Source organism: Erinaceus europaeus, chromosome 4 (genome assembly GCF_950295315.1).
Source record: "Erinaceus europaeus chromosome 4, mEriEur2.1, whole genome shotgun sequence".
Classification (NCBI taxonomy): domain Eukaryota; kingdom Metazoa; phylum Chordata; class Mammalia; order Eulipotyphla; family Erinaceidae; genus Erinaceus; species Erinaceus europaeus.
The window spans coordinates 53,400,090-53,419,443 of NC_080165.1; the positions used below are offsets into that span (position 1 = coordinate 53,400,090).

The window sequence follows — 19,354 nt, forward strand, 5'->3', positions numbered from 1 at the left end:
CATACTCCCAGTCTGGTAGAGCATGTCTTTCAGTAACACTCTTCTCTATGGTTCTCTCTTTATCTTTCATTGAGGAATCAGTGTAACCCTGGAAAGAAAGCTGGTTGGAAGAAGAACCAGCTGACAGAGACGCTGTTGCAAATGGTTGGTTGAAGTGACTGGTAACAACAGACTGTGAGATTTCTAATACCTCAGTATAAGAGAGAATACTTCAGATTCCTGTCAAATTCGCATCACTGAGTGCAAATTTAGAGAAGTCGTTCAACGTTTAAGTTTATGGTGCTCTGGTTTCTTCTGATCATGACCCTTTGACCTTTTAATGTTGAGCTGTAAGAATAGTCACATAAAGCTCTGAAAAGAGAATTGGTTTTAGAATCAGCTGTTTCCTCTAGGTGTATGGAAAAGAAGCAATTACAACTTTAGCAATAAAAGGGAGCTATAGGATGCATGTCAAAGCTGATGAGCTTTTTCTGAAACTTGTGCAGAGTCACAGTCTATATGCTCCATTCTGGGATCCATTAATGGACAATGGGAAATTGCCTGACATCAGAAGGCTGAGTCATTCACTGTAGGCTGTTCCAGAGATTATTTCCTTCCATCTAGGTTATATTACCTGGGTAGTCTATGTGGCAAGCCTTCCAAAGCCCCTGTGGGGTAGGAGGCCCTATAGATAGGAGGCTGGCGGGGTGGGGTAGAGCCTCTGCCCCCTTCCAGGGAGGCAGCCAAGAAGAGGGTGTCTGCCCCATCTGCCAGGAGGGTCTGAGGGAAGCAGTGAGTACCAACTGCAAACACCTCTTCTGTCGAGTGTGCCTGGTGCAGCATGTGGAGAAGACCTCTGAACTCCTCTTCTGTCCTGTCTGCCGGAAGCCATGTTCTGAAGAGGTTCTAGGGGCAGGATATATCTGTCAAAGACATCAGAAGAAAGTGCACTACTTCTGTGAGGTGAACAAACTTCTTCTGTGTGAGGAATGCAAGAAGTCCCCCAAACACAAGTCTCATGAAGATTTGGCCACCGAAAAAGCCATCAAGCACTACAGGGTAAGGCCACATTATCACAAATATGAGTTCATAGAGGCCACCAACTCCATGAATTACCCCACCTACACCTTGTCCATTATGCCTGGAGTACCATAGAGCCTCCATAACTTTGTTTCTTCTATTTCCCCCTATTTTGACCCCTGTCTGCTTTTCTGTGTGTATTTTGTTACTAATGTAAAAGTTTCAGTGCACGGGTATATGTCTGAAAGGGGATATTGTCTCTGTGATGTCATATTTCCAAGGAGTATGAAATACTCTCACTTTCTTTATCTATGGGGTGAAAGAGTTTGGCTAGATAATGTAAAACTATTTCAGTTCTGGGAGTTGGGCGGTAGCACAGCGGGTTAAGCGCACGTAGCGCAAAGTGCAAGGACCAGCGTAAGGATCCTGGTTCAAGCCCCCCAGTTCCCCACCTGCAGGGGAGTCGCTTCATAAGTGGTGAAGCAGGTCTGCAGGTGTCTATCTTTCTCTCCTGTCTGTCTCCCCCTCCTCTCTCCATTTCTCTCTGTCCTATCCAACAATGAAAACATCATCAACAACAACAACAATAACTATAACAATAAAACAACAAGGGCAAAAACAAAGGGAAAATGAATAAATAAATTTTTTTTTAAATACTGGAAGACCTAGAACAGCTAACACTTATTTTGTTGAAAGAGTGATGTAACTTCAAAGTTACAACCCTTTTTTTCCCTATCACGATTCCTTAAGTAATCCATAGCTCCCCCACTGATTTGAATGCAAACTTCATGATTTGCCATATAGATATGCTTATATATTTTCTTCACTCTTTATTCTATTCTATACTTCTGTATATTCCTGCTTATGTATCAAACCAACTTAACCACTGTATTTTTGCAATATGTTTTCATGTCAAGCAGACAGTAGAAGGCTCACAATATTCTTATTTTTCAGAATTTTTGTCAATATGCATATGCACATATGTTCATTTTGACCAATAGTTTAAGTGCTATTCTACCTACTTCTCCACACCCCAGTCTAATTAATATTTTTGATTAAAAAACTGGTTTGTTTTTGTCATGGTGTCTTTATAACTAATAATGAAAGGTCAACTTCTTCTTTTTTTTTTTTTTTTACTTAAGAAAGAATTAATTAACAAAACCATAAGGTAGGAGGGGTACAACTCCACACAATTCCCACCACCCAATCTCCATAACCCACCCCCTCCCTGATAGCTTTCCCATTCTCTATCCCTCTGGGAGCCTGGACCCAGGGTCATTGAGGGTTGCAGAAGGTAGAAGGTCTGGCTTCTGTAATTGCTTCCCCGCTGAACATGGGCGTTGACTGGTCGGTCCATACTCCCAGTCTGCCTCTCTCTTTCCCTTTTAGGGTGTGTCTCTGGGGAAGCTGAGCTCCAGGACACATTGGTGGGGTCTTCAATCCAGGGAAGCCTGGCCAGCATCCTGGTGGCATCTGGAACCTGGTGATTGAAAAGAGAGTTAACATACGAGGCCAAACAAATTGTTGAGCAGAAAGGTCACTTCTAAAGTTTTCTTGGATGCCTCTCTTTTTCAGAACATGCTAAGCTATAAAATGAACAAGTGGGGAGTTCCATTTGGGGAGGCTTACAGGAAGTTTATAGATAATAACTTATAAGATCAAAGAGGCAAAGTCCTCTCTGGTTGAACTTCATTCTTTCTGTTGTAGGAAAGATAGAAGATAGGAAAAGAGGGTGAAGTTTCCCATCTAATGATGAGCCATGCACAAGAAAAAGAAATTCATTCACTCACTCAGTTACTATTAGTTACTATTAAGTACAAAGAAGGTGGCTCAGGAGGTTGTTCAGCAGCTAGAGCACAGGGCTTGAATTCCTGAAACTTCTGGCTTAATGCCCAGCCTCTCTCTCATATTTGATGAGAGCCTAGCGATACTCTTATTTTTCAAAATTTTATGAATATTCATGCACATATGTTCATCTTGACCAATAGTTTTAGCACTACTTTTTTTTGTTGTTGTTGTTTGTTTTAGCAAAGCATCACTCAGCTCAGGCTTATGGTGGTGCTGGAGTTTGAACCTGGGACTTCGGAGCCTCAGGTATGAGAGTCTTTTGCATAACCACTATGCTGTCTCTCTAGCCTGTTTTAGCACAGTTTTACCTACTTCTCCACACCCCAGTGTGAAATAAAGAAATATTTTTTAGGTATAAATATTACTCATAATCCTTGTCCATAAATGCACCCATAAGTTATGATAAGTAACCTAAAACACATAGCATTTTTTTTCTTTCTGATTTTTTTATTGGGGAATTAATGTTTTACATTCAACAGTTAGTACAATAATTTGTACATGCATAACATCTCCCAGTTTTCCATATAACAATACAACCCCCACTAGGTCCTCTATCATCCTTCATGGACCTGTATTCTCCCCACCCACCCACCCCAGAGTCTTTTACTTTGGTGCAATATGCCAATTCCATTTCAGGTTCTATTTGTGTTTTCTTTTCTGATCTTGTTTTTTAACTTCAGCCTGAGAGTGAGATCATCCCATATTCATCCTTCTGTTTCTGACTTATTTCACTCAACATGAATTTTTCAAGGTCCATCCAAGATCGGCTGAAAATGCCAAAGTCACCATTTTTTACAGCTGAGTAGTATTCCATTGTGTATATATACCACAACTTGCTCAGCCACTCATCTGTTGTTGGACACCTGGCTTGCTTCCAGGTTTTGTCTATTACAAATTGTGCTGCCAAGAACATATGTGTACACAGATCTTTTTGGATGGATGGGTTGGGTTCCTTAGGATCTATCCCCAGGAGAGGAATTGCAGGGTCATAGGGTAGGTCCATTTCTAGCCTTCTGAGAGTTCTCCAGACTGTTCTCCACAGAGGTTGGACCAACTGACATTCCCACCAGCAGTGTAGGAGGGTTCCTTTGATCCCACAGCCTCTCCAGCATTTGCTGCTGTTACCTTTTCTGATATATGACATTCTCACATGAGTGAAGTGGTATCTTATTGTTGTCTTTATTTGCATTTCTCTGACAATCAGAGACTTGGAGCATTTTTCATGTGTTTCTCGGCCTTTTGGATCTCTTCTGTGGTGAATATTCTGTCCAAGTCCTCCCCCCATTTTTGGATGGGGTTATTTGTTGTCTTGTTGTTGAGTCTGGCAAGCTCTTTATATATGTTGGTTATTAAACTCTTATCTGATGTATGGCATGTAAAGATCTTCTTCCATTCTGTGAGGGGTCTCTTGGTTTGGGTAGTGGTTTCTTTTGCTATGAGTATTTTTTTTTTTCATTTAAGAAAGACTTGAATTAAGTTTTCTTGATGTGTTAGGAGCCATAATGCATACCAGACATAGTGATAACAAAGTGTCATCCCTACTACTAGGAAGTGTCTGGTTAGTAAGAAATACAGAAATCAAACTACAAGATGTTTCTGATTTTTTGAAAAGAGCAATGGTCTGATCTGGGTGATACATAGTAATGTTGTCAATGAGGGCCTCATAGAGGCAGAGACCTGTAAACTGAGACCTAAACTAAGAAAAGTAGCTGACAAATTTAGAGACTTCACAGAAAGTCAGCACTAACTGAGGCCCAAAACTAGGAAAGTCTTGGAGGTGAAGAGTTGATAGGGCCAGGAAAATAATGCAGCAGCTGCACAACAAACTTTCATGCCTGAGCCTCACATGTCCCAGGTTTAATCCTCAGCACCACCATAAGTTAGAGCTAAACAGTACTGCGGTCTCTCTTTCATTAAGATAAAGAGAATAAATCTTTTTTTTTTTTTAAATACAGAGTTTGAATTGACAGGATATACTAATAAATTAGAAGTGGGGTGAGAGAGCTAAGGGAATCAAACATGAAACATGATTTCTTGAGTTTCTGATTTGAGAAATTGAATGAATGATGTATAAGAACTGTAGAGAACAGGTGTGAATGAAACATCGTTTCATTTAGAACAAGTAACATTTTACATTGCAATACCTTTCAGTAGGATTTTAGCTATGTAGTCAGATATGAAATCTGAGTCTCCAGAGAATGTTGAGAGTCATAGTCCCAGAGAACAGTGCAGGAATACATCAGAATAAAGATGATAATGATTTTTTAATTAAGTAATTTATTTGAGAGAGAGAACTGGAGTACCACTCTGGTATATGTAATGTCAGGGATAGAACTACGGACTCCATGTTTTTGGGTTTTGTGTTATACATGCTGCACCACTTCCCTAGATAAAAGGAGGGGGGAAAGCTAGATAAATCCAAGGGAACGGATACAATAGCCTTAGAAGAGAGTCTTGAGAGAAAAGAGATTTCAGAGCAAAGTTCTGAGAAGGGCCACCATTTAAATGTATGGTATAGGAGGACCCAGAAAAGGAGACCAAAAATGGTCACTATTGAGGTAGGACAAAAATAAGGGGAGTGGAGCTCCATATGCTTTTAGAGAAGAAGATGTTAATAAATAACATAAAAGGGGCCTGGGCAGTGGCAAACTGGGTTGAGCGCGCATAGTAAGAAGTACAACGACCCGTGTAAAGATTCCAGTTCAAGCCCTCAGCTCCCCATCTGCAGGGGGTCACCTCACAAGCGATGAAGCAGCTCTGCAGGTGTCTCTCTGCCTCTTTCCCTCTCTCTATTTCCCCCTCCCCTCTCAATTTCTCTCCATCCTTCCCTGAAAGGAAGGGGAAGGGAAGGGGGGAAAAAGGAAAGGAAAGGAGAAAAAAGGAAAGGAAAGGAAAGGAAAGGAGGAAAAAAAGGGAAAAAGGAAAGGAGAGGAGAGGAGAGGGGAGGGGAGGGGAGGGGAGGAGAGCAAAGGAAAGGAAATGAGAGGAGAGAAGAGGAGAGGAGGGGAGAGGAGGGGAGAAGAGGAGAGCAAAGGAAAGGAAATGAGAGGAGAAGAGAGGAGAGGAGAGGAGAGGAGAGGAGAGGAGAGGAGAGGCGAGGCGAGGCGAGGAGAGGAGAGGAGAGGAGAGGAGGGGAGGAGAGGAGAGCAAAGGAAAGGAAATAAGAAGAGAGGAGAGGAGAGGAGGGGAGGGGAGGGGGAGGGAGGGGAGGGGAGGAGAGGAGAGCAAAGGAAAGGAAATGAGAGGAGAGGAGAGGAGAAGAGAGGAGAGGAGTGAAGGGGAGGAGAGGAGAGCAAAGGAAAGGAAATGAGAGGAGAGGAGAGGAGGGGAGGGCAGGGCAGGGGAGGGGAGGGGAGGAGAGGAGAGGAGAGCAAAGGAAAGGAAATGAGAGGAGAGGAGAGGAGAGGGGAGGAGAGGGGAGGGGAGGGGAGGGGAGGGGAGGAGAGGGGAGGAGAGGAAAAGTGTTGGGTAGTATGCCAGCTCCCCCCCCCCACTTAAAGCTTCTGTCTCTAATCCTGCTTAACTAAGCACCTCCATGCCTGCAGGGCATTGGTTTAATCCCACTTAAAGCTGCAGACTATTTACATAAACCACTGTTAACTAAGCACCGCCCTGCCTCCAGAGCATTGGTTTAATCCCCTCTGGTTCACGATGTCTTTTTGCTCCGCCCCCTCTAGTAGTCACCCTGATTTCCACCAGTCTCTTTTTGCTCTACCCTCTCTACGTCACATCCTGTTTCCACCCTACTTGGCAAGTATATATATACAGCTGCTCTTCTGTTTTAAAACACTTGAGATTGCCTTCTGGCTCCAAGAGTTCCAGAGTCTATCTCCTGCAACGCTAGCCCACCCTCAGGCTATCCTGGCGGAAAGGAAAGGAAAGGAAAGGAAAGGAAAGGAAAGGAAGGGAAGGGAAGGGAAGGGAAGGGAAGGGAAGGGAAGGGAAGGGAAGGGAAGGGAAGGGAAGGGAAGGGAAGGGAAGGGAAGGGAAGGAAAGGAAAGGAAAGGAAAGGAAAGGAAAGGAAAGGAAAGGAAAGGAAAGGAAAGGAAAGGAAAGGAAAGGAAAGGAAAGGAGAGGAAAGGAAAAACATAAAGTGTGTTGAATGATTCTGAGTAGCCCAGCACAATGAGGGGAGATTAAAATGGTTGACACCAAATACATCGGGCAGTGAGGAAGCAGGTGTACACTGTCCACTGTCCAACCTATTTGGTGTAAACCATTTTAATGTGCTTTGCTGGAATGTGATGATGTTCTTGGACTTTACTTGATTACAAATACTGGTGATGAGGCTTTTATGCAGATGAAGATTCACTGTCTATATTTCCCTCAATAATCAGGGCATGAATTTCACATGATTACATCAGAGTAGTCTATCTTTAGGATAATAAGCTAGATTAATTATGTTTAACCACAGCTTTTTTCCCCCTATAGAGTATTTCTCATTATTTTAATTAACATTACATTAAGCTTGTTGATTTTATTAGTAATTAAGACTTGGTATTCTAAACAAAATGCAGTAGTGCCACTACACATTTCCCTTCATATCTCTGAATCAAATGTTAAATTGGCATTGTTTAAACTTTATGCTGAAAGTAGCTATGCATTTTATAGTATTTAATTTTTTGGTAATTAGTACTTGTATTTTCAAATAAGAGTGTGTGTCTTATATCCTTTAGGTTGTCTTAATAACTTTTGGTGATTTTTTTAAGTGAAAAATCTCATTCTCTCTGATATCTGATGAGATCACAAATTTTATTCATGAAGGAAGACAGAACAGTTCTTGCATTATTCCCTATTTTCAATTTTTCTTTTTTGAACATTTTGAGAAATGTTTTATAAATAAAAATGTGTTTGAGTTTTGTTTTTTAACTCTAATGAGTACTTTATTTACAGGCTATGAACCCACTAAACATTATTTTTATGCAAAATGGATGAATAAATATATATTTTAAAATAGAAAACTATCTTACTCATTATGGATACTATAAATGATAGAGCTGCATTACCTCTGATTATTTAGTACATTTACCTTTATTGTTGCTACCTTTGCTTTCTCTTTTCATCTACACAGTTTACAGTTGACCTCAAACTATTTATTAAAGTTTAAACTATACAAGAAGATAAGACTATGACTTTTTAAATTAGTTCTTCAGCATAGATAACATTCCTGGCAGAGGGAAGTAAAAAAGAAAACATAAGCAGGTGTGGCTGTGTGTTCAGGATCCCATAAGCAATTCTGTTAGTGAGCCTGGAGAGCATGGGGGAAGAAATGAGAATTTAGTGTTTGAGAAGATGGTATCAGAGTTTATAATAGGACTAGAATGCTGGATCAGAGCAGAGAGAAGCTCCCAAATAGGGGGAAAGTATATAAATACCACTAACTGTAAACCCCATTGATCTGACTTAGGTCATATTCATATTTAGCACAGGAGCCTGAGTAACCTCTGCATCCCTTTTGGTCCAAGCTCACAGTCCATAGTCATAGCTAGGAGCATTATAAACTGCACTCATTTCAGGACCAATCTTCCTCAAACGATAAAGTGTGTTGACCCAGCCTCCTTTCAGAGAGTGGGGCAATTTTTAACACTGTTGTTCTACATTAGGGGGAGCATCCTGTAAAGGCCCACAAGAGGGCTTAAGATGTTCCTGATGGAGATGACCATTGATGGTACAGAGAGGGATCTGTTAGAGGTGCAAGCCCATCCTATCTATGTGGCAATTCCAGGATTCCCTGACCCTGGAATAGGGCCTCAGATGATGGGGTGGCCAAAAAGGGCCATCATTACAGTGTGCTGGTCACTTGCCCTTATCCAACTCTTGTAGTCCTTACTTTGTCTAACAAGGTTAGCCTTAGAGTGAGTGAGGGAAGTGACATAGGAAGTGGGTGAGGAGGGTATCTAGGTGTAAGTAAAAAGCATTTGAGTGAGTACTTTGTGGTGGCTTTTTAAGTCTTTCTACCGGCTAGTTGCACCTATTGAGTCACTGTAGACTACTGCACACTTTTACTTTAAGGTGTATGTTTTCCCCCAACTTATGGATACATGTGCGCATGTGCTCTATCTCCTGGGCCCTGGTCTACATGTAGGTTCCGTAGCTTTGTTAAGAAGTGTGCCACCTGAAATGGAACTAAGGAGCCCTATGGCATCCCCTCCATTGGCACTGATCCACTGCACAGTTATGTCCTGTCGCTGTGGATCGACACAAACCCCAAGAAGCACTCCAGCATTCTGCTTGAGACTCAACCAGCAATTGGATCCTGGATTGCTCAGCTATGTATTTGGTAGGGGACAGGACTTATAAGTAAAACATAATTTTCTTTCTTTTTTTTAAATCTTTTTTTTTATAATTTATTTCTTTATTGGAGAATTAATGTTTTACATTCAACAGTAAATACAATAGTTTGTACATGCATAACATTTCCCAGATTCCCATTTAACAATACAACCCCCACTATGTCATTCATCATCTTTCATGGACCTGTATTCTCCCCACCCACCCACCCACCCACCCCAGAGTCGTTTACTTTGGTGCAATACGCCAATTCCATTTCAGGTTCTACTTGTGTTTTCTTTTCTAATCTTGTTTTTCAACTTCGGTCTGAGAGTGAGATCATCCCATATTCATCCTTCTGTTTCTGACCTATTTCACTCAACATGAATTTTTCAAGGTCCATCCAAGATCGGCTGAAAATGCGAAAGTCACCATTTTTTACAGCTGAGTAGTATTCCATTGTGTATATATACCACAACTTGCTCAGCCACTCATCTGTTGTTGGACACCTGGCTTGCTTCCAGGTTTTGGCTATTACAAATTGTGCTGCCAAGAACATATGTGTACACAGATCTTTTTGGATGGATGGGTTGGGTTCCTTAGGATCTATCCCCAGGAGAGGCATTGCCAGGTCATAGGGTAGGTCCATTTCTAGCCTTCTGAGAGTTCTCCAGACTGTTCTCCACAGAGGTTGGACCAATTGACATTCCCACCAACAGTGCAGGAGGGTTCCTTTGACCCCACAGCCTCTCCAGCATTTGCTGCTGTTGCCTTTACTGATGTATGACATTCTCACAGGAGTGAAGTGATATCTCATTGTTGTCTTGATTTGCATTTCTCTGACAATCAGAGACTTGGAGCATTTTTTCATGTGTTTCTCGGCCTTTTGGATCTCTTCTGTGGTGAATATTCTGTCCAAGTCCTCCCCCCATTTTTGGATGGGGTTATTTGTTGAGTCTGGCAAGCTCTTTATATATGTTGGTTATTAAACTCTTATCTGATGTATAGCATGTAAAGATCTTCTCCCTTTCTGTGAGGGGTCTCTTGCTTTGGGTAATGGCTTCTTTTGCTGTGAAGAAGCTTTTTAATTTGATGTAGTCCCATAGGTTTATACTTGCCTTAGTCTTCTTTGTAATTGGATTCGTTTCATTGAAAATGTCTTTAAAATTTATGCAGAAAAAAGTTCTGCCAATATCTTCCTCTAAGTATTTGATAGTTTGTGGTGTAACATCCAAGTCCTTGATCCACTTGGAATTTACTTTTGTATTTGGTGAAATACAGTGATTCAGTTTCATTCTTCTGCATGTTTCAACCCATTGTTTCCAACACCATTTGTTGAAGAGACTCTGCTTTCCCCATGTAATAGTCTGGGCCCCTTTGTCAAAGATTAGATGTCCATAGGTGTGGGGCCTCATTTCTGGGCTCTCAATTCTATTCCACTGGTCAGTGTGTCTATTCATGTTCCAGTACTAAGCAGTTTTGATGACAATGGCCCTATAATACAGTTTGAGATCTGGGAGTGTGATGCCTCCGGTTCTGTTCTTTTTTCTCAAGATTGTTTTGGCAATTCTAGGTCTTTTCTGGTTCCAGATAAACATTTGTAGCATTTTTTCTATTCTCCTAAAAATGTGCTTGGGATCTTGATGGGGATAGCATTAAATTTGTAGATGGCTCTGGGTAATATATTCATTTTGATGATCTTAATTCTTCCAACCCATGAACATGGAATATCTTTCCACTTCTTTGTGTCTTTTTCAATTTCCTTGAGTAGTGACTCATAATTTTCAGTATACAAGTCTTTCACTTCTTTGGCTAGGTTTACTCCTAGATATTTTATTGTTTTTGTTGCTATAGTAAAAGGAACTGACTTCTGGATTTCAATTTCTTCTAACTTAGTGTTTGCATAGAGGAATGCCACTGACTTTTGAATGTTAATTTTATAGCCTGACATGTTACTGTATTGCCTGATGATTTCCAAAAGCTTCTTGCTGGATTCCTTAGGTTTTCCATGTATACTATCATGTCATCTGCAAATAAGGAGAGTTTGACTTAATGCCTTTAATTCCTTGCTCCTGCCTGATTGCTATGGCAAGAACTTCCAAGACTATGTTTAATAGTAATGGTGATAGTGGGCAGCCCTGTCTAGTACCTGATCTTAGTGGAAATGCTTCCAGTTTTTCACCATTGAGTATGATGTTGGCTGTAGGTTTGCTATATATAGACTCCACTATCTTCAGGAATTGTCCATCTATTCCCATTTTTTGTAGTGTTTTAATCATAAAGGGATGTTGTATTTTGTCAAAGGCTTTCTCTGCATCTATTGATATGACCATGTGGTTTTTGGTCTTGCTTTTGTTGATGTGGTGGATCACATTGATTGATTTACGTATATTAAACCAACCTTGCATGCCTGGGATAAACCCCACTTGGTCATGAGGAACAATCTTTTTGATATACTGCTGTATCCGGTTGGCTAGAATTTTGTTCAATATTTTCGCATCTATGTTCATCAGAGATATTGATCTGTAGTTTTCTTTTTTGGTTGTGTCCCTGTCTGCTTTTGGTATCAGGGTGATGTTGGCTTCATAGAAGCTGGCAGGGAGTATTCCAGTGTCTTCAATCTTCTGGAAGACTTTTAAAAGTAGAAGTATTAGTTCTTCTTTGAAGGTTTTGTAGAATTCATTTGTAAAACCATCTGGTCCAGGACTTTTATTTTTGGGAAGATTTTTGATAACTGTTTCAATTTCATTAGCTGTGATGGGCCTGTTCATGTTATCCACTTCCTCTTTACTTAGTTTTGGAAGTTGGTAGGTATCTAGGAAATCGTCCATTTCTTCCAGGTTCTCTAGCTTGGTGGCATATAGTTGTTCATAGAAGCCTCGCATGATATGTTGAATTTCTACGGTGTCTGTTGTGATATCTCCTCTTTCATTTACTATCCAATTTATTTGGGTCTTCTCCCTTTTTTGTTTTGTGAGTCTGGCTAAAGGTTTGTCGATTTTGTTTACTCTTTCGAAGAACCAACATTTACTTTCATTGATCTTTTGTATGGTTTTCCTATTCTCAATGTTATTTATTTCTGCCCTAACTTTAGTGATTTCTGTCCTTCTGGTTGCTTTAGGGTTCCTTTGTTTTTCTTCTTCTAGGTCTTTAAGATGTGCAATCAGGCTGTTTATTTGTGCTTTTTCTTGTTTCTTAATGTGTACTTGTATAGCTATGAGCTTCCCTCTTAGTACTGCTTTAGCTGTTTCCCAAATATTTTGATAGCTTGTGTCTTCATTTTCATTGAACTCTCGAAACATTTTGATTTCTTCCTTGATTTCCTCTTTGACCCAGAAGTTGTTAAGAAGTGTACTGTTGAGCGTCCACATTTTGGCACTGTTACTAATCTTTTGTTGATTGTTAAGTGTTAAATTCCACTGTGGTCTGAGAAGATGCTTGGGATGATTTCAGTGCTCTTGAATTGGCTGATGCTGTCTTTGTGGCCTAATATATGGTCTGTCCTTGAGAATGACCTATGTGGATTTGAGTAAAATGTGTATTTCAGTTTCTTGGGATGAATGACTCTGAAAATGTCCAATAGTTCTAGTTTATCTATCTCTTCATTTAGCTCCCTTATGTCTTTACTGATTTTCTTCCTGTATGATCTGTCAAGTTGAGAGAGTGGGGTGTTGAAGTCCCCTACTATGATTGTGTTACTGTTAATATATTGCTGTAGCTCTTTCAGTAGAAGTTTGATGTATTTAGATGGCTTCTCATTGGGTGCATAGATGTTAATAATTGTTAAGTCCTCTTGATTGACTTATCCTCTGAGCATTAAGTAATATCCATTCCTATCTTTTTTAATCTTATCTATTTTAAAGTCTATCATGTCAGATATGAGAATAGCTGTTCCTTCCCTTTTTTGTGGGCCATTGCCTTGTATGATAGTTTTCCATCCTTTCACTCTAAGTCTGTGTTTGTCTTGTTGAGTTAGGTGAGTTTCCTGTAGACAACATATTGTTGGGTTGTGTTTTCTGATCCATCTTCCTACTCTGTGTCTTTTAATAGGTGAATTCAGGCCATTGACATTTATTGATATCAAAGATTGAAGATATTTTAACGCCATTCTTGTAGAGTTTTAGAGTGTTTTGATAGATGTCCTATTTGTGGTGGTCTGGTTGTTTATAGGAGACCTTTCAGAACTTCTTTCAGGGCAGGCCTGGTGATGGTTGCTTCCTTCAACTGTTGCTTGTCTGAGAAGGTTTTGATGCTTCCATCTAGTCTGAATGACAGTCTAGCAGGATATAGTATTCTTGGCTGAAAGCCTTTCTCATTGAGCACTCGATAGATATCTTGCCATTCTCTTCTGGCCTGTAGTGTTTGGATGGAGAAGTCTGCTGCTAATCTTATGGGTTTTCCTCTGTAGGTGACTCTTTGTTTTTCTCTTGCAGCCTTGAGGATCCTTTTTTTATCCTTATTCCTTTCCATTCTAAGTATGACATGTCTTGGTGTCTTTAGGTCTGGGTTAATTCTGTTTGGGACCCTCTGGGCTTCTTGAATCTTTATGTCTTTTATGTTGTCTAGACTAGAGAAATTTTCAGCTATTATGGCCTGGAGATTGCTTTCTTCCTCTCCTTCTCTTTCCTCCTCTGGTAAGCCAATAATGCATATATTGTTTCTTTTGAAGTCATCCCATAGGATTCTGCTGTTGTTTTCAGCATCTCTTAATCTCTTTTTGAGATCTCTTACTTCTTTTTTAGTTGTCTCTAATTCATCCTCAATCTTGCTAATTCTGTCTTCAGTCTCATAGATTCTATTCTCTCTGCCCTCTGCTGCTTTCTGGAGTTCATCTATTTTGTTGCCCTGCTCTGATACTGTTTTAGCTTGTTCAGCTAGTTGCCTTCTTAGCTCAGCGATTTCAGCTTTCAGCTCTCTAATAACCATGAGATAATTAGTATTTTCCTCCATATTCTCATTTGTTGTTCCTGCATTTCTGATTACAATTTTTTCAAATTCTTTACTCACTCCTGTTATTATTTCCTTAGCTAATGTTTGGATGTTGAACTCGTTATTTTGTGATTCACCCTCTGGAGGACTTTTAGGTGGACTCTTGTCCTGGTTCGAGTCTCCAATATTTTTTCTTGTTGTTTTAACCATTTTATATATTATGTTATGAGTTCCTTTTATCAGTACTTTTCAAATTACTGATCACTATTGCCTGGATTGACTTGTGTCTAAGTAAGTTAATTAAAGGGTTTACAGTGGTGGAAGTTAACAGTTTTTTCAATCCCTGAGTTGGAGCTCAGTGGTTTAAAAGCCTTTTTTTTTTTTTTCTTCCGTATAGGCTATGGGAGCCTGAGTGCTTTTAAACTATCAATAGGCTTCTTAGCTTAATCACTGACTCCTGACCAAGAGATAAAGCAGGGTGTGGCAGAGATAATCCAGTGGTTATGCAAAGAGACTTTCACAGCCCCTCAGCTATGCCAACGAGGTATAGGTCTTCTCCTGAGTTTCCCGGTTAGATCTCTGTCCCCTGGTATTCCTCCCTGCCACTGCTCCAGATTCTGAGGGTAGTAGCAATGGAGACTCAGAGTTGCACTTGGTGAGTCTCTGGGGAGTCCTCTCCTCCCTTAAGCTGTCCCCTTGTTGGTGGAGCAGACTGGAGGTGGTGTCTCAACTGATAAACTGTTGAACTGTTAGCAGTCACTTAATCTCTCCTTAGGCTCCTCTCTCCTCTCAGTCACCAGCCACATGTGTTTGTACTCACGGGTGATTTACTGGGTTCCTGTGGTCATTTTAGTCCTGTCTTGTTTCGGTCCTGGGTGGTCTCCTTTGGTATTCCTAGTTGATCCCGGAGAGGAGAGGAGAGGAGAGGAGAGGAGAGGAGAGGAGAGGAGAGGAGAGGAGAGGAGAGGAGAGGAGAGGAGAGGAGAGGAGAGGAGAGGAGAGAGAGAGAAGCGATCTGCTGCTCGTAGCTCTGCCTCCAGAAGTCGAATGGGGCGATTCAAATCTTAAACATAATTTTCTTTAAAAAAATTTTTTTTGACCTGAGGAAGAATTTAGTGAACTACTCAGAATTTAGTGAAAAATTTAGTGAACACATTCCTTTCTTTAGTTCCTTAGTATACACATTCTCCATTTTACTTTTTTTTTTTAATATTTTGTTTAAAAAAGCCTTAAAATCTTCCTAACACAAGATTGGGGTGTGGGGAGAAAGAACCAAAGCATCACTCTGGCACATGGGGCGCTGGAGATGAACTCAGGACCTTCTCCTTCCAAGTTTAGCATCCTGCTCTGGGACTTGTTTATTTTACATGTTTGTCCCATTTTTCACCATTGTCCCACCTTCCATGGAAACCATTTAAAGTCTGTTGTATTCTTACTTTTAAAGATACATATTTGGGGGTCTAGGGAGAAGGCCTAAAGGCAAAAGACTTTCATGCTTATGACTATTAGCACCCAGGTTCAGTCTCCAGCACCACCACCATAAGCCAAAGCTAAGCAGTGCTCTATTCTCATTCTCTCTGTCTCTCATAACAATAAAATAAATACTAAATGGGAGTCGGGCAGTAGTGCAGTGGGTTAAGCACATGGACCGGCTTAAGGATCCCAGTTCCCCACCTACAGGGGACTCACTTCACAGGCAGTGAAGCAGGTCTGCAGGTGTCTGTCTTTCTCTCCCCTTCTCTGTCTCCCCTCCTCTCTTGATTTCTCTCTGTCCTATCCAATGACAGCAACAGCAACAACAATAATAATAACCACAACAATGATAAAACAAGGGCAACAAAAGGGGAAAAAATGGTCTCCAGGAGCAGTGGATTCATGATGCAGGTACCGAGCCCCAAAATAACCCTGGAGGCAAAAATAAATAATAAAAAATAAAATATTAAATAATATATTTAAAAAATAAACAGATATATAAAAAGGTAATAGTCACTTTTTAAAAATTTTTTTAAATTTTTTAAATATGTATTTTATTTATTTATTCCCTTTTGTTGCCCTTGTTGTTTTATTGTTGTAGTTATTATTGTTGTTGTCATTGTTGGATAGGACAGAGAGAAATGGAGAGAGGAGGGGAAGACAGAGAGGAGGAGAGAAAGATACATACCTGCAGACCTGCTTCACCGCCTGTGAAGCAAATCCCCTGCAGTGGAGAGCCGGGGTTCGAACCGAGATACTTATGCCGGTCCTTGTGCTTTGTGCCACCTGCGCTTAACTCGCTGCGCTACAGCCCGACTCCCCAATACTTTTTAAAATGATGCCATTCAGTTAACTTCCCCCCCCCTTTATTTGATAGAACAGAGAGAAATTGATAGGGAACGGGAGAAATAAAGACACTTGCAGCAGTGCTTCAATGTTCATGAAGCTTCTCCCCTATAAGTAGGGACTGGGCAAATCAAGGTCCCTCTGCGTTGTAATATGTGCACTCAACCATGTGTGCTACAGCCCAGTCCCAATGCCATTCAACTAAAAAAAAAAAAAAAGACACATATTACTGTAGTGTGTACTTGTAGATAAAATTCGCAAAATTATACTATAGGCCTCATTCTGTCTCTTGCTAGTGTTAAGATCAGTCCATCTTTTCTGCATTGTTTTCTGGCAGCTCCATAACATTCTGTTGTGCATATCTGTCATATTTTACTTATTTTTTTCCCCAAGAATGAACTTTACAGGATTCCAATTTCCTGTTAGCACAGCATTTGTGTGTGTGTACATCTTCTTAGGACCTCTAGGATATTTACCAAGAAACAAAGCCACTGGATCAAAGGGAGGTTCCAGCCTCTTCTTGGGGCCAAGAACTTAACTGTGTTCTGCTGAGTTCCTTCTGTGAGTACCACCCTTACCCTCCAGTCTGACAAGGAGATGTGTTCCTCTCTCTAGGAACGACTCAACCGCAAGATCAGGAAAATCAGAAAGCTTTTTGGGGGTCTTCAGCTCAAGTTTCAGAAAGAGAAGGAGACACTGCATACTACACAGGTGGGATTTTCAAGGCTCTGAGGAGAACCAACTGAGTGACCTTAGAACTCCTAGATCCTTTTCTGACCAGCTATCTTTCTGGAGTAGCCTAATTTGGTGGCAGTGGGGTCCTGGAGACTGGCCATCTGGTTACTGGGTTCAGGCAAGTTTAACCCTCTGGTCTTCATGTGATTTGTTTGTGGTATTGGTCTGCATGGTTTAGGAGACCACTAAAAAATTGGTCATCAATCAAAAATCACTACATAATCCATAACTTTCTGCCTCCGTCTTTGACAGTCTAACTTTATTCCTTTGCTCAGTTAAGTGTGGGGTCTTTTTTTACCCTATTATCAGAAGGGGGATAAAAGCAGTTAGTGGGAGGGCAGGCCTGAGTGGGGGAGGAGGGGAGTATCACACCTGAGTGTGATGTGAGGAGTTGTTACTGCATCTGTGAGACACACAGTCATCTCTTGCAGTGCCTGTGGCATTATCAAATGGAAGAAAACTAAGAAATAAACAGTCTCAGTCAGAATAACTGAGACTAAAGACCAGGAGAAAATCATCTGATGGTGAATCTTAGGCAGCTCTGTTTCTATAGTTTCAGGCAGACCATGACACCCACAGAGTGGAGGCAGAGCTGCAGAGCCAGCACCAAACCGGGAGACATCTAGATGCTCTCCCAGACCAGCTTGAGGACATACCAATGGAGACATCTAGAACCCTTGACTTCTCCAGTGACACAACACAGCTCAACAGCTTGCTTACTGATCTGGAGAGGACAGTTAAGGATTTGAATGCCAGCAAGTTGAAGGTGTGTGCCCTGAGTCTCTTCCCAAAGATTAAGGCCCCCATTCTGTCACCACCCCTGCCCTGTAGGCAGTAGTCTGCACATAGCATCCTTCTGGGAGAGGCTCTTCTGTGGTATGGTGCTTGCTTGTTCAAAAGCCCCATGTGTTGCTGCAGTTGAATAGGATGCAAATAGAAACCCTATCCCCTCCACTTCTCAAAGGGACTCTCCAGAGCTATATCCACTAGTGGGTAAAGGGGGGAGGTGGAATTTGGAGGTGATGGAGATCAGAGAACTCACTGCCTTTCTCTATCTCTCCTAGCATGCCAGTGACTTATTGGAAAGGTATGAACTGTCCCACGCTCTCACATGTGCTTATACCTACAAATCCAGAGACACAAACATTCATGTGAACTTTATCAAGGTCAAGGAGATCTACCACTCCCTTAATTTGAATATCTTTATGCTACAAGGTAGGGTTGGGGGGAGAGATTAAACAGAATATACCTGAGGATTTGTTTGTTTGCTTGCTTACTTGTTTCTAGGGCTAAACAATTATTAGACCAAGTTAAAGAAAAGAACTGATGGATCACTTCTCCAGTCATCTGAAGCAGTTTGAACGGGTTCATCTCCAGGTCACCTTATCTCAGACTCACCTCAGCTTCTTATTCTCCTTTCAAGATGTGCAGTCTCCTGCCAACTCTTCCCAGCAACTTCAGGTGTGGCCTCTCCTGAACATGGTCCCTTTCCTCATCTCCACAGCAGATGGACAGCTGTCAGAGCCTTCCAGTCTACCAGAAGCTTCATACACATTTTCTCTTTAAGTTAACAGTCTTGTTAAAGACACAGATAAAACTAATGAAAATAATAGAACTGGTGGGATTGAGGGTGGGAACTGAGGTCTTGAGAATGTTTTATTATTACATAGGAACATTGTTTGTGTCTCAACATTTTTTAAATTTACATTCTACATGAAATGCTGAACACTTCCAGACAAAGCAGTCTATTCCCTCCTCCAGTCCCTAATTCCTGACCTCCTTTTCCTACCTGCTGAAATAAAGATGAGCAGGATAATCTGAAACCTAAAAGTCAATATACTGTGCCTTCTCTCTCTGAGGTTGTACCCATTTAGTTCACCTCCAGGCCCCAGTGGGGAAACGATAAGACATTTCAGTTTATATCTGACCAGAGTAGACAGAGATAATGTGAAGATATTGCTAGTGGGGGCCGGGATGGTGGTGCATCTGGTTGAGCACACATGTTACAGTGCACAAGGACCCAGGTTCAAGCCCCTGGTCCCTACCTGCAGGGGGAAAGTTCTACAGGTGGTAAAGCAGGGCTGCAGGTATCTCTCTGTCTCTCTTCTTCTCTATCACTCCGTTCCCTCTCGATTTCTGGCTGTCTCTATCCAATAAATAAATAAAGATAATAAAAAACTAAAAAAATATTTGGCAATAGATAATATTATCTACACCAGCATGAACTAGAAAATATAATGTACATAAAACAGAC

At 41.0% G+C, this 19,354-nt stretch overlaps 1 protein-coding gene across 1 annotated transcript; it reads left to right on the top strand.

The window, feature by feature from the left end:
• The first annotated feature begins 624 nt into the window (after window positions 1-624).
• Window positions 625-18,666, top strand: TRIM40 (tripartite motif containing 40). The gene is made up of 5 exons (XM_007532327.1): window positions 625-1,038; window positions 16,981-17,076; window positions 17,654-17,866; window positions 18,165-18,315; window positions 18,524-18,666. Exons 1-5 carry the CDS (start codon window positions 625-627, stop codon window positions 18,664-18,666), a joined length of 1,017 nt encoding a protein of 338 aa, XP_007532389.1.
• The last annotated feature ends 688 nt before the right edge of the window (window positions 18,667-19,354 follow it).